This window comes from Manacus candei, unplaced genomic scaffold (genome assembly GCF_025592945.1).
Source record: "Manacus candei isolate 608988 ecotype Guabito, Panama unplaced genomic scaffold, ASM2559294v1 h1tg000107l, whole genome shotgun sequence".
In the NCBI taxonomy this organism is placed as follows: Eukaryota; Metazoa; Chordata; class Aves; order Passeriformes; family Pipridae; genus Manacus; species Manacus candei.
Window position 1 is genome coordinate 507,592 of NW_026138155.1, and position 13,333 is coordinate 520,924.

The 13,333-nt window shown below is 50.5% G+C and overlaps 2 protein-coding genes across 12 annotated transcripts in view; both read left to right on the plus strand.

Annotated features, from left to right (window-relative positions):
- Positions 1-1,359: 1,359 nt before the first annotated feature.
- UTP3 (UTP3 small subunit processome component) lies at positions 1,360-3,522 on the plus strand. Its single transcript, XM_051769397.1, has one exon. It carries the CDS (start codon positions 1,360-1,362, stop codon positions 3,457-3,459), a length of 2,100 nt encoding a protein of 699 aa, XP_051625357.1. The 3' UTR covers positions 3,460-3,522.
- A 1,422-nt stretch (positions 3,523-4,944) lies between these two features.
- RUFY3 (RUN and FYVE domain containing 3) overlaps positions 4,945-13,333 on the plus strand; it is a 32,571-nt gene continuing 24,182 nt past the window's right edge. For 4 of the 11 annotated variants that reach the window (XR_007900101.1, XM_051769386.1, XM_051769387.1 and 1 more), the window contains exon 1: positions 6,887-7,202. Coding sequence is in view for 7 of the 11 variants with exons in the window: in XM_051769386.1 (XP_051625346.1) it covers positions 6,902-7,202 (301 nt within the window). In the remaining 4 variants the exon portion in view is untranslated. Of the gene's footprint in view, positions 5,074-5,788; positions 5,925-6,675; positions 6,742-6,886; positions 7,203-10,608; positions 12,933-13,333 lie in introns of those variants that run through there. The other 7 variants (XM_051769388.1, XM_051769390.1, XM_051769391.1 and 4 more) reach the window with 7 other exon arrangements.

Below are 13,333 nucleotides of genomic sequence, written 5' to 3' on the forward strand. Positions count from 1 at the left end.
GGATTTTCCAGGTAAGAAGCTGGGCAGGTACCTGGATGAAGTGAGGCAGAATAGTTGTCTGTGTGTGTCCTTGCTGTGACGGGTGAGAAGGATGACACCAGGGCACGGGGTCTCTCCAGATAACTTGCCATCCACAAACAGTCTGTCCTATGCTTCCCTTTGCTGCTCCTCCTTTCTCACTGGGATGCCAAGAAAATGGTTGATTAAAACAGACCCCGTAGCATTCCCTGATAATTGTGTTGATAGCAATGATTCCATTGATGTTCACAGCAGACTGCTTTGGCTTGAGCAGCTGCTGGTAACTGCCTGAACTAACTCATGCTGGAGGACATATCCAGCTTCTCCAGAAGTGGATGGTGTTTTCAGCAAGTCTTGGACAGAGTTCAAATATCTGTACACTGTTTTCTGCTCTTGGAAATAAACTTTGGGTTGAGAGACAATGTGTCAATGCCATTAAAATCCATGAGAGTCCAAGTGCAAGTTAGTCTTTTGTTAAGGCTCTGAATTTTGAAAGGCCAGATTTGAAACAAAATAAGGTCAGTTATTTGGTAATATCAGGGTCAGGGAAATGAGGGAGTCCTGGATTTTGCTAAGTCACACCTGCAAAAGTTATCTGGAATTTTAACCTTGCAGGAATTGGCTGCAGCTGTCTCTGGTTGGATTCACACAAAAACCCAGCAGGATTGAGCAGCCAGATGACAAAGCCTGATCACCAGGGACAGCTGCATTTCGTGGCCAACCAGTATCAAGTGAGAACTTCCCCTGAGGAGTGGCTAACAAATTAAGTGATACCAAACCCAACTTATACTTGTTGCTCTTTCTTCTACAGGTCTGTATTCAGGGAGGTGATGGCTGAAAACCAGCAGGGACAGGTTTGTAAAAGGCAGCTGAGGGAAAACCTGCCTTTGTGCAAGAAAGTGTTGACCCAGAGGTAACCGTGTGGAGAGGAGTTACAAATGAGACCTGTCTGCCATCAGATCGACCAGAATCCAAATGAATCACCTAAAAGTGAGTCAAGTTTTGCACACCACTCTGTTAATTTGAACATTTGCTTGACATATTTTTTTTTTCCATGGAGAGGTGGACAGGAGCATTTATAAATATAACTGCACCTGTTCTGTGGTGAGAAAAAAAGCACCTGCACTTCCTGAACACAGAACTGCTATTGCTGGGACGTGGGGGGTGCTTAATTTATCAGGTTCTGGGTTTCTGAGCTCGGAATACACTAATGTGATTCCGGCTGCTCTTCTGGAAGGGCTGCCTGTACTTTTCCAAAGTAGACTGTTTCCATGTGGCTGAGTAATAACATGATTTTTCCCTTGGGAAAGCTGGGAGGCTAGGCTGGGTGCTCTGAGATGGATGACAGGTACACACAAACACAGGATGAGAATTCAAAGGTGGATAAGTAGAGATTGCCTTAAAAACCCTCCCGATGTGGGGTCCTCGGGTGTTGAAAAAGCAGAATTGCTCCTTGACTGGGACGCATGGATCTATTTGCATACAAGGATGGGTCTAAGGAGTGCAGAGGTGGATTCAGGTGTCAGGTGTATTTTCCATGTGTGTTTTTCCCCCTCGTGCAAGATGACCACACAGACAGCAACAATACGGGGCTGTGCTTTTAGGGGAAGAAAAACCCCCGAGGAGTTAAAAAAGGCTATTTCCCCCCCTCTTTTTCCACGTGGCATCACCGATTGCGGAGAGCTGCCACGGCCGGAACCCCCTCCCCGGGGGCTGCGGGGGGTTATCACCACCTCCTGGTGGGCGTGGGGCCGATCCCGCTCGGGACCAGGAACGGGAAGGGGCCGGGCTGAGCTGCCGGGCGGAGCAGCGGAAGGAGAGCGGTGGAAGCGGAAGGGGCGGTGTGGAGGAGCCGGAGGAGCCGCGGGAGCCATGCGGACCCGGCGCGGCACCGTCCTGCGGCCGCCGGCACAGTCCCCCGAGCACGACCATGGGCTGGACGAGGCGCCCGGCGGCAGCGCCGGCCCCGAGGAGCTGGCGGACGACGTGGAGCAGTTCCACGAGGCGCAGTTCCGAGCCGTGATGGCAGCCCTGGACAGCGGCGAGGAGGCCGGGGACAGCGGCGACGAGGAGGAGGAGGAGGAGGTGCTGGGGCTGCAGCTGCCCGAGGAGGACAGCGAGGAGGAAGAAGAAGAGGAGGAGGAGGAGAAGCAGGGGCTGGATCTCTTCGTGGACCACAGCGCAGAGGAGGATGAGGATGGAGACGCGGAGGAAGATGAGGATGGGAAAGGCGAGGACGAGGAAAATGAGGTTGAGGATGAAGATGGGGACCTGTCCATGGAAAGCGACTTGGAGGAGAAGCGACCGGACACCAAGCTCCCCCACGAGCTCTCCTGGGGCCAGCGGAAGCAGCTTTACTATGACACGGACTACGGGAGTGATGCCCAGGCCAAGGGCAAGCGGAGCCAGCAGGAGATCGATGCTGAGGAGGAGGAAGAGGAGCAGGAGGCTCAGGTGATCCAGAGGCGGTTAGTGCAGGACTTGGGGGAGGATGACTACGGGCTGGATATGATTCAGGGCTACCTGGCTGAGCAGCGCAAAACCCACGATAGCACGGGGCAGAAGATTGACAAGAATCTGCAGGCCCTTTCCAAGAAGGAGCAGCTGAAGCTGCTGAAGCAGGAGTCCCCTGAGCTCCTGCAGCTGATGGAAGACTTGGAAGTGAAGCTTATGGAAATCAAGGATGAGCTGCACCCACTGCTGCAGATGGTCAAAGACGGCACTATCCCCCAAGGGAAGGGCAGTCGCTATTTGCAGACCAAGTATCATCTGTACCTGAACTACTGTGCTAATATCAGCTTCTATCTGGTTTTGAAGTCCAAGAGGGTGCCGGTTCATAGTCACCCCATCATCGAACGGCTGGTGGCTTACAGAAATATCATCAATGACCTTGCTGTCATAGACCAGAAGTTATCCCCGCAGGTCCGTGTGCTTCTGAGGAGCTACTATGACAAGAAGGAAGAGAGGTTACGGAAGGAAAACAAGTTTGCAGTGTTTCTCACCATGGATGGCAAGAAAAACAAATCAAAACAGGCCTCTGCACTTGCTAATGGCCAGGCTGCTGCTGCTTCTGAGTCGTCGAGTGAGTCGGAGCTGGATGAGGAGGCTGCCCTAAAATACTACAAGATGATGGAAGAGAAGCTGGCACTCAAGAGGAAGAGACCTGGAGATGAAGACGTGCTTGGAGAAGAAGCGGTGTCGGAAGCAGAGGATCCCAGTAAAAAGAGGGGGGTGACCTACCAGATGATCAAGAACAAAGGCCTCACGCCCAAAAGGAGGAAGATTGATCGCAACCCCAGGGTGAAGCATCGAGAGAAGTTCCGTCGTGCCAAGATCCGCCGCAAGGGGCAGGTGCGGGAGGTGCGCAGGGAGCTGCACAGATACGCCGGGGAGCTGTCCGGCATCCGCGCCGGCGTCAAGAAGAGCAGGAAGCTCAAGTGACACTCACTTTTCTATAAGAGCTGCCAGTAGCAGTCCTGAATCCAATAAAAGTTTTGTAAAGGATGTTGTGAATTTTATTCTTAAGGAAGTTGGGGGTGGGGTGGTACTTGGTTTTTGGTTTGTTTTTTTTTTTTTTTTCAGAAGGTGCCATCTCCAAGTGCCACAGGGCACTTTGCACACTTGCCCATGTGTTAAGGTATTTTCCTCTGTTGTGGTGCTGTCCTGTTTCCATAAACAGGGAACCTTGAGAGGTTGCAAGCGATGTGTCAAGCAAAGGGAGTGAAATGGGCCATGTGAGATTGGTGGGGAGATGGGATGGGATGGATGGATCTCCTGAGGGTGGCTTGAGAAGGGGGCTCAGCAGCTCTCACTCTCTTCTCCTTTTTGCTGTTGTGTTCTGGTCAATCCTGTTCCTGTGTTGCGCTGCAGAAGGAGAGATGTGGTTATGGTATTTAATTATTTTAATTAACTCCTTTGTTAGTTCTTAAATGTACAAACACTACTTTTAGGTTGTCTTAAATTACTTAATTCCATGTGATCTGAAATAGTGTTTCCCCTCCTGAGTGCAGTGAGAAGCCAAGCAAGGACTTGTCTGTATCTCCTACCTATCTGTCTGTGATAACACATTAAGTTCACCTATGATAAATGCTAACTGTTGTCTGCTGCTACAGGACTAAGTAGCATTGCTGCAGGACAAGTGGGTAAGATGTGATGTCTTCAGCTGCCAAGTAAACTTTCAGGATGTTTGGAATAACTCCATGCCTTCTAGTGGGTAAATGCATATTAACCCCATGTCAAGTTCTTGCCAGGAGCTGACTGTGAGTGGCCATTTCCAGCCCAGGCTGTAAAGGAGGAAAAAGTGATTAATTTTTCTTAAGTTTAACAAAAATTGTCTCAGGCAACACCTGTACTGGGTCTGGAACAGGTCTGGGGAGCCCATGCCTTGATTTGCTTGCCAGTACCATCTGAAAGGTGTTAGTTTCCCATATGAAATTAAGGGGAGTAATTGCCAAGAAAGGTCAGTGCATATCATGGGGAGGGTTTTCTGTCTGTATGATGTTCTTGGGGGAAGCCAAGATGTGAGTGTGTGTACCTGACCCTGTGCCAGGCCAGGTGCTGTAATTCAAACATGCAGGTGCTCTGCTCATCCTCTGTGAGTGCAATGTGCTTCTGTAGGGTTCTGATATAAAGCTTTATAGCCCAGGCCTGTTCCTGGCAGGAACATGCTGTTCATTGCTGTCTCAGGAATATTTTGGTAATTTTCAAGGCTGGTGGTTAGTAAGCTTAAGCTAGACAGATGGGATCAGTCCTTCTATGTCCAGATGGACTGAACAAATCTTCTGGTTAGAGCAGTGCTCTCTGTACCGTGATGGCCAGAGGTGAGATGTGTAACCTTTGAGCTGTGGGGATAAATGTCCTTCACCTGTGCTCACTCATCTGCCCTTATTCTGGCAGCAATAAACAGTGTTGGCTGCTCTTTCCCAGGGAGAAGGGTCCCAGTCCTGCTGAGGAGGGAACTAGAGCTTTTCCCACTGGGAACTGGGACTATGATGGAGGCTGCCACTGATAACACTGAGCTAGGCTCTGGACACTTTGCCAAGAGGTCAGTAAGAGGTAAGGTGCTGGAAAAAAAAAGCAGCTTAGGTGCTTTTTCGGGCGAGGAATGGTGTTGTGTAACAGGCATCACATGGGATGTGGAAAATATCCAGCAGAGGTGCTCCCTGATCTCATTACTACAGCACCTGCTCGTGCATGTTTCACACTTGGTACAAAAATGAAGGGCTCACTCAGGGTCTTTGATGGATCTGGCTCTCTGCTTCCTTGGAAAGCTCCAGGCAGCTGGCAAGCAAAACTCTGGCAACTTCCATGTGAGCAGTAAATGAGGGAAATAACCAATTAGCGTGCCATTACGGACACGCTCCCCAGAAATACTGGGATTAAGGCTGGAGGCCGGAGGGAATGCGGCGTGTCAGCTGCCCAGTGCTGGCTGCCGGCAGATGGCACAGCATGGCTCCCACTTTAATGAAGATTAACGGGGCATTATGTCCGCTTGGTTAGTTCAGAGATTGGACAAAGCCATCTATATCGTTCCTGGATGGTTTTATGTATCAGTGATCATGGGAAGGCCAGGATTATTAACCCCATGGGAGGGGGGACGCTGCTGCTGTTTTAAGAAATACTTGTGCCAAAGGGAAATCCCGAGTGGCAAACAGGTTTGAAAATCCCAATGAAAATGCACACATGTAAAATCTGGGAAGGATCATAGATAACGATCAGGAAAAGAAGCAAGAAGTGGAGCCAAGTTAATGCTGCTTTTTTCCTTTTCCAGCACAGTTTCTGGAGAAGGTGCTGACACTGCCAAGGACAAGCTTCAGCTGTGGGATGGCACTTGTCCTGGCCAGGGTGCTGCTTGGAGAGGACTGTTGGCCTCAGCAGCCCCTAATGCTGGTTGGGACTCACCTCAGGTAACTGCTCTGCCTCACCTCAATTGCCCCCACAGCCACGGAGGTACCTGCCCCAGGTCCTCTGCACCTGCTCATCTGGAGCAGGGTGATCCAAGGGATAGTCAGTCCTGCCTGCACTTGCATGGAAGTGATTCATATTTAAAATGACATAGGCAGAGCGTAGGAAGCTCTAGGGTATGAGCTGCTCTTTTGTCTTTGTACAGAGCACAATGGCAGAGGGGGGACAATGCTTTCTGTATCACAGAAAGAAAATATATTGACTATCTCACGTGGAAATATACCTGCTGCTGCCTTAAGTTTTGTTAATGCTTTCCTAGTTGTGTTCCATAATACCCCATCAGACACAGTTTGGATGGACATGGCTTTACTCTCATTAGCAAGTAGAAATTCAAACCTTCAGCTGTGAGATTGGTAAAATGGATTAAAGTATCTGTTGAATTAGTTGCAGCATGTTGCATGACTTGGGGCAGCGCTGAAAAATCAGCCTCCAGAAATCAGTTGCCTTTACAGCTTTGCTTTTGTAGTTTTAATGTGAGATTGGAAAAGAAAGCAGCCCCGTGTTTCAGCTTAACCTGAGTGCACCGAAGGTCTTCTTTAAAACTGGCAGATTTATGTGCTGCCTGCCTGCTGACAACACTACCCTCCACATTAAGTGCCCTGTGTTTATCCCTGTCTTCTGAAAGACAATGTATTTGACAGTTTTAATGTTAAGCAATACACTTGGACTTTGTATTGTCGCCTTTTGTCCCAGGATCAGAGAACGCCGCTGTCCATGCCGGGGGGAGGCAGCACACGGTGCGATGGCTTCGCTTCTCGGGTAAGAGCCCCTCGGGATCTCGCTGTCGGTGTCTGTGTCACCCCGCGCTCCCCCCGCGCCGGGCAGAGCCGCTCCCGGAGCACATCCCCGGCCCCGGGGGCGGAGGATGGGGCGGCCGCGGCGCCGCTTCCCGGCCGGGGCGGGGCGGGAGCGGGCGGCGATGGCGGAGGCGGAGCGGGCAGCGCTGCCGCCGCCGGCTGAAAGTTGCCGGGACGGGGCCGGAGCGGAGCTGCCCGCGGGCATGGAGCGGCGGGCTGAGCCCGGGGAGGCGGCGGCGGCGGCAGCAGCGGAGGAGGAGGAGGAGGAGGCGCGCCCTTCCTCGCCGCCGTTCTTCCTGCTGTACCCCGGCCATGGAGGCGGCGCCGCGGCCGCGCCGCCCGCGCTCTGGAGACCCCCGGCGCCCCGCGGCGGGGCCGGGCTGCCCGTGCTGGTGCTGAGCTACCCGGGGCCGGACGGAGCCCGTGAGTACGGCGGGGCTCCCCCGCGCCGGGGGCTCCCGCGGGGCGCGGCCGGCGGTGGGCGGCGGGCGGGGGTCCCTGAGCGCCGCTCCCGAGGATGCTCCTGCCCGGAGCGCTCCGGGCGGCGGAGGGCGCGGCTCCCGCGGCGATGGAAGCGTCCGCCCGAAAGGTGCCCCTGCCCCGCAGGGAGCCGCAGGGTTTGGGGGGGCCTGGCTGCTCCCCGGCGGCAGGGAAGGGCAGCGGGCGTGGACTGGCCGGAGAAGGGACAGTGAGAGCTCGGAAGGAGGTGGTTTGTGTGTGTGTGTGTGTGTGTGAGCCGTGCTGGCCCAGCAGGTCAGCAAAACCAGCCCTCCTGAGAGTCCTTCCTGCACCCTTTGGGAGAATTCGTGCCGGCCTCTGAAATCAAACAGGCTGTCCTGGACTCGGGATGGAGTTAGGGGCTGGGGAACCCCCGCTCGGGCTCCCTCCTGGTGCTGGCAGGGAGAACAAATCCGAGGCAAAGGCACAGCACGCTGGAGACGTGAGCAGACTGAAGTGCTTCGCTGTGTGGGGTGTGTTGGGTGGCAAATAGTTTTCTGCTTTGTAAGATTTCTTTGTGATATTCTTGTGGTGTATTTGGGTAAGCTGGAGTACTGTGAAGTAGTTGGTTGTGCTTTAAAATTAAAATAAAAACTACACTCATGAGTTCGTGTAGAAGAGATCTTCCATCTTCCCTTTTTCATCCTTTCTGAAAATAGCCAGCTGCTTCATCCTCTGGGCTGGGGCCAGAGTGTGTGTGACTGAGCTTTTGGCCTTTGCTTTGCCACCTCCTGTCCCAGGTAAGTGTTCACTCACACAGGAGCTGATATTTTTGGAGTAGGTATTTGTTTGTTTCTCCTTGGGAAGCTGATGTACTGAAAGGCATTACTCAGCAGAGTAATGTAACCACTGAGGTAAGAAGTCCATGCTTATAATGCCAAGAGGAGATGGAATGCCCTGACTTTGCTCTGAGCTCCACGAAGGACTGTCTGTGAGTGCCAACTTTTGTTCACAGTCCGAAGTCCCTCTGTGGTAAATTGTTGTTGGAACTGACAGCTCCCTGTCAAAACCTCCTTTTTTTCCTTGTAATTTTTTCCTAATCAGGAGATCTTTATCCCCAGTAAACCGTGTGATGTGCATGCAAGGGCTTGAGCTATTTCTGATGGAAAAGAAGACTTGAAGAACAATATTCAGAGCTGGTCAAACTTGGTTGTAAGAAGGCTGCTGTGTAGATGTGGAGAAACCAGAGCATCACTGAGCGTTTGCTCACAAGGAGTGGAGAGGCTCAGTGGTTGAGCAGTGCTTTATCCTGTGTCAGCCTTACTCTGTGGTGCCTGTTGGTGCAGGCTTTGTGAAAAACCTTTATAAAATGCATATTGAAGTTCCTTTGTTCTTTTGAGCCGTGGAGGTGACAGCTGCCTGTGCAATGTCTTGTGTCACGGTCTGCTCAGGGACTGGCTGATGTGGGTCCCTTCCAACTGGGAATACTCTGTGGTTGTGATGCTGTGATTGCAGTGTCTGAGGGGAACAGGGATCATCATCTATTTGGTGTGTTGAGCTCTGTTTCTCCTGGGGCCAACTCTGTCTTTAAATCTTATTTTCATCATCTCTTGTTCTTTCTTGTTTTGGTTTTTCCCAGTTCTCCCATCTCTAAAGCAGCTTTCATTTGCTCATCACAGAGGAGCAGCAGGAGCAGTGGGTTCTGCTGCGAAGTCTTATGTGTTACAGTGAGGTAGTGGCCAAGACACCAAAAAGCCAATATTTCACAGTATTTTGGAGGTTTATTTCAAGTATTTTTTTTCCTGTTAAAACACAATCGTTAAACTGTTCTCTCTGATTCTCACCTGATTCCAATCATCAGGTGAAGGCCACAGCTGCTTAGGGAAGGAGAGGGCAAAAGCTTTTCAGGCCAGCAGCACCTGCTTGTTTGTTTCAGACAGACAGAAGGAGCAAGAAGATTGCTCCTTAAATGTGCTGAGCTGCAGTAAAACCTTAAAATACTTCTTAAATACAGCAAAAGCAAATTGATTAGGCTGTCTAAAAAAAACCCCAGACCTAAAACAAAGTCAAAACCATTCCTTTCTCCCACTGAAAGCCTATACAATACCATGATACTTCAAGTAGACCTTTTCTTCCCATTTTTGGGAAGTTATGGGAGTTACTTGAATCCTTTAATAGTATCTCTGTATTTCACGGTAGGTAAACAGAACCCACTTTGTCACTTAGTAATTAATTAAGAAATTGTGTCACTGTTTTTTTGGTTGTTAAACTTTGTGTTCCCCACTCCTGTTTGAGGTTGCAGGGTTCAAAGTAGCTGGTATTTGAGGTAATGTGCATATCTGTGTGGCAGAGGAGCCAGAAACAGGCTTTGCAATGTAGATGCTGTGTTGCTTATTTTATTAGATTACATTCTGTGTCAGAGGTGGCTTTGTCCTTTCTGCTTTAGGATCTCTACACATGGAGGGAGGCAAAGCTTTCTCCTAATGATGGAAACTCAGCTTGCTTGCAGGCTCTGGTAGTAAAAGTACACTCGGAGATGCTCCCTGGAGTCCAAAAGGTGGTTTGGGAATTAGTTTGGGTTTCTTTGCTTAGATTATTCTAATTTATTCAACTTGTGAATACTTGCCAGTACAGTTGAGCTCTCAAATACTGGTGGCTGACCAAGTGCTTTGCTTTCAGGTGGTTAGTCTTAAAATTCCAAGGCAGTCAGTTGGTAATTCCTTAATCTTATAAACATTTTGGCAAAAACCTGCCTTGTTTTGCAATCTGGCCAAAGCCTCTAAGGGCTCGTGCCAAAGTGTGGCTCACGGGAGGGGTCGTAGGACCAGTCAAGGCTGTCTGACTGGTTTGAGATGGAGAAAGTGATTCATCCTGAAAAACTTCTCCTCTGCGTTTATCCCTCTATTATTTCTGTCCATCGGCCATCCTTGAACCCTGATGGAGCCTTATCAGGCACCCTTGAGTTGCCCGGTAGTTTTATGAAAGGCTTTATGAAAACACAAATGTTTGATACCTTTATTCTGTTTCTTAAAGGTTCCGTTGGTCTATAACTTTGAGACGCAGGATGGGGATAGGGAAAGGTTTCTCTTGTGGGTGATGATAAAAAGGTCACAAGTCAATAAGTCAGTTCCTCTTTGTTTGTTTTTTTTTGTGTGTGTTTGTTTTATAATCAAAGATGAAAAACATTTTCCAAGTACTTTAAATGCCCCTATGGAGTATTTGCAGCAGGATCATTGCCTAAAGGAGCCTGAAAATAGAACTGAGCTGGAAGGGACAGACTGGCTTCCGTTATTTCTTCATGTTAAAAGCAAACCAGTGAAAGTTGAACAGTTACAGATATTTTTTTTTAGCAGACCTGCCCTGTGATCCTGGTGTGGGGGTGGCTTACCAGCTGAGTTCAGCTGAAGACCGGGATTGTGAGATGGGAGCTGCAGGGTTACACCCAATGCTGTTTGTGTTTCTAATGCCTTCAAAGCAAAGAAATTAAACTGTCTGATAATGAGCTCTGTTGGATAATAGCTTGAGCAATAGCTTCTGTGCTTTGTGAGTTCTAAAGGGTTTATTTTGCCCCTGTGCTGCTTGTGTAGACCCTTTCCAAAGGTTAGCCAGGGCAAGCAGCTGTTCTGTAGCTGGTGGTGCATGGCCACTTTGTCTGGGTTTAAAGTTGGGAGTGGTGCAATGTGAATGAGGCTGTCACTGATGAAAGGGTGTGTAAATACATGAGTTAAGACGTTCAGCACAGTTTGTAAACTCTGTTCTCTTGGGGAGAAGGAACAATAGTAACTCAGTGGTGAAATAATTCCCCTTGGCATGGCTGTAAAAACAGGCTGTGTGATGCCTGCTTGGGTTTGGCCCAATGGGGAAAGAGATGCTGAGTCAAAATGTGCTGCACCAGGCAGGAAGCGTTCACGGAAAGCAACTGCTTCCTCTTGTCTGTCAGAAATAGCAGCTCTTCACCCTTTTTTCCAGTCTTATGAGGGTTTTACATAGTGGGTGCTTTTTCCAAAAGCTGCATACGTTGCTGTGCTGAACTGTGCATCCAGTGACCTGTTCTGGTGTTTCACATCCCTAGGAAACAGATGCACATCCTGTGTATCAGTCATGTGTTCTCACCAATATACAGTTCTGGTGACAGCCTGCTCCAAGGCTGACTGCCCATCCATTTCAGGTGGGTGCTGTGCATCTGCTCTCCTCAGATAGACTGGAGCCACTAAGGAACGAAGTCAGATAAGGGAATGTATTGGGGCCTGATAAGGTAGTTGAAGTGGGTAGTGAAGCAATAGTGACCTCAGTGTAGGAATGAGAAGGCTGTCTGGTGACCTGGGAGCACTTGTCCTCTGAAATCAGGGCAGTGGGGGATGTGGATACAGAGGAGGTTCGGACAACTGAGAAAGGACCAGGCAATGCAGTGCTGTCATATTATTCTTGAGAGGTTGAAAGCATGTTTCTTTGTCTCCTGAGAGCTAATATTGCTTCATCAGCCTCACCTGAGCAGCGCCAATTCTCAGGTGAGGTTTTTAAAGCGTGAGATTGGGTCACACAGCTGTGTTCGTGGTGTTCTCCCTCATTGTTCTTCTATATGCATGTGCCCTGCTGAAAGAGCTTCCTCCTCAGCCACTGAACTGCTTAGAACCAGATGATTTTCCTCATTGTTTCCCCGAGATGATGATAAATGCATCCTAACACTTTTTTGCACGTGGGGAATCTGAGCTCCAAGGTGCCCTTTGAGCAGGTGGCACAGCGAATAAAGCCCAAACTGCGACTCGCACACCTTCCGTGAAAACAAAGGTGCCGACTGAATTCCTGTAGTGGCATCCCGGGATGCGTAAGGAATACAAATGTGCCTTAGTACCGCTGGCGCTGCCCCTCTGTAGTCCCGGGGGCGTCCAGCTCGCTGCCGGCTGGACGAGCACAGCCCGCAGAGGGGGTGCCGTGTGATGAGCGCCCCATCGCCGTCCCTGCATCCGCGGCGCCTCGGCAGCATCCTGGGAATTGCAGGCGATCACATGAGCCTGGATTCCCAGCTCAGTTCATTAGTCAGCCATTTTGGTCGCCACCCTGCTCACTGCGCACAGCCAATCCCGGCAGCACTGCCGGGCTTCGCAGGGAGACGGGCACCAGCACTTGGATTTCGGCAAACCTGGAGATCTGCCTCCCGTTCGTCCTTTGTTTTTGCTGGGGTCATCACCAGAGGAACCCATTCTTTTTGCTTCGGCTGCTTTTCCCCCCTTCTTTTCGTATTTTGGACCTGTTTTTCCCTCCTGCCTTGGATGCCGGAGCCAGGTTTTCTGTGGATGCTGAGGATCGATAGCCTCTAGCATAGCTGGAGACGGCAGTCGGTGGAAAGGAGGGAGGCAGAGCAGAGCGGGAAGGAGCAGCGTTTTTACCTTGCTTGATCCATGAAAAGGCCAGAGCAGCCTCTGTGATCCTGAGCAATCTGTCCTTTAATCGCAAGGTATTTCTGATTTCCTTCTTCAGAAAGCTTTTATTTTTAGTTCTTATTTTTCCCCCGTTGTTGTTGTACCAGCTGAGTCATCATGTCTGCTCTGACGCCTCAAAGCGACATGCCAACCCCCACCACAGACAAGATCACTCAGGCTGCCATGGAGACCATCTATCTTTGCAAATTCCGAGTGTCGATGGATGGAGAATGGCTCTGCTTGCGGGAGCTGGATGACATCTCGCTGACACCCGACCCAGAGCCTACCCACGAAGGTACGGTCCGGTTCCTGCCCGGGATCTCTGCGGCCGTCGCATTGTTCCAGCCGCGGCACGAGTTGGGAGGGGATGTCTCCGGGAAGAGATGCTCTTGTCCTGCCTGCAGAGCCCAGACATCCTTTGCCACGTTAGAAAGCCAAATTACTGCTTCAGATGGTCCTTAGCATTTGTCGGGTTTTTTGAAACCCAACCCTTTGAGAGATTTGTGCTTAATCCTTATCTTTTTAGATGTATCATGTTTGCGTATCGCAGGAAGGAGGAAACCCGCGCTGTGTGCTCGGTGAGAGCATTTGATGGTGATTTTGCTCTCAGAACGGGGCCGATAGCTCTGTTAGTGAGCTGCCAGCTCGTACAAAGGGAGCACGCTGGCAGCACCCCAGCGGCGGTCGGGGGGAGTT

Coding starts and splice junctions, on each gene's coding strand:
- UTP3 (XM_051769397.1), top strand. CDS start 1,360: ATGACAGGTACACACAAACACAGGATGAGAATTCAAAGGTGGATAAGT.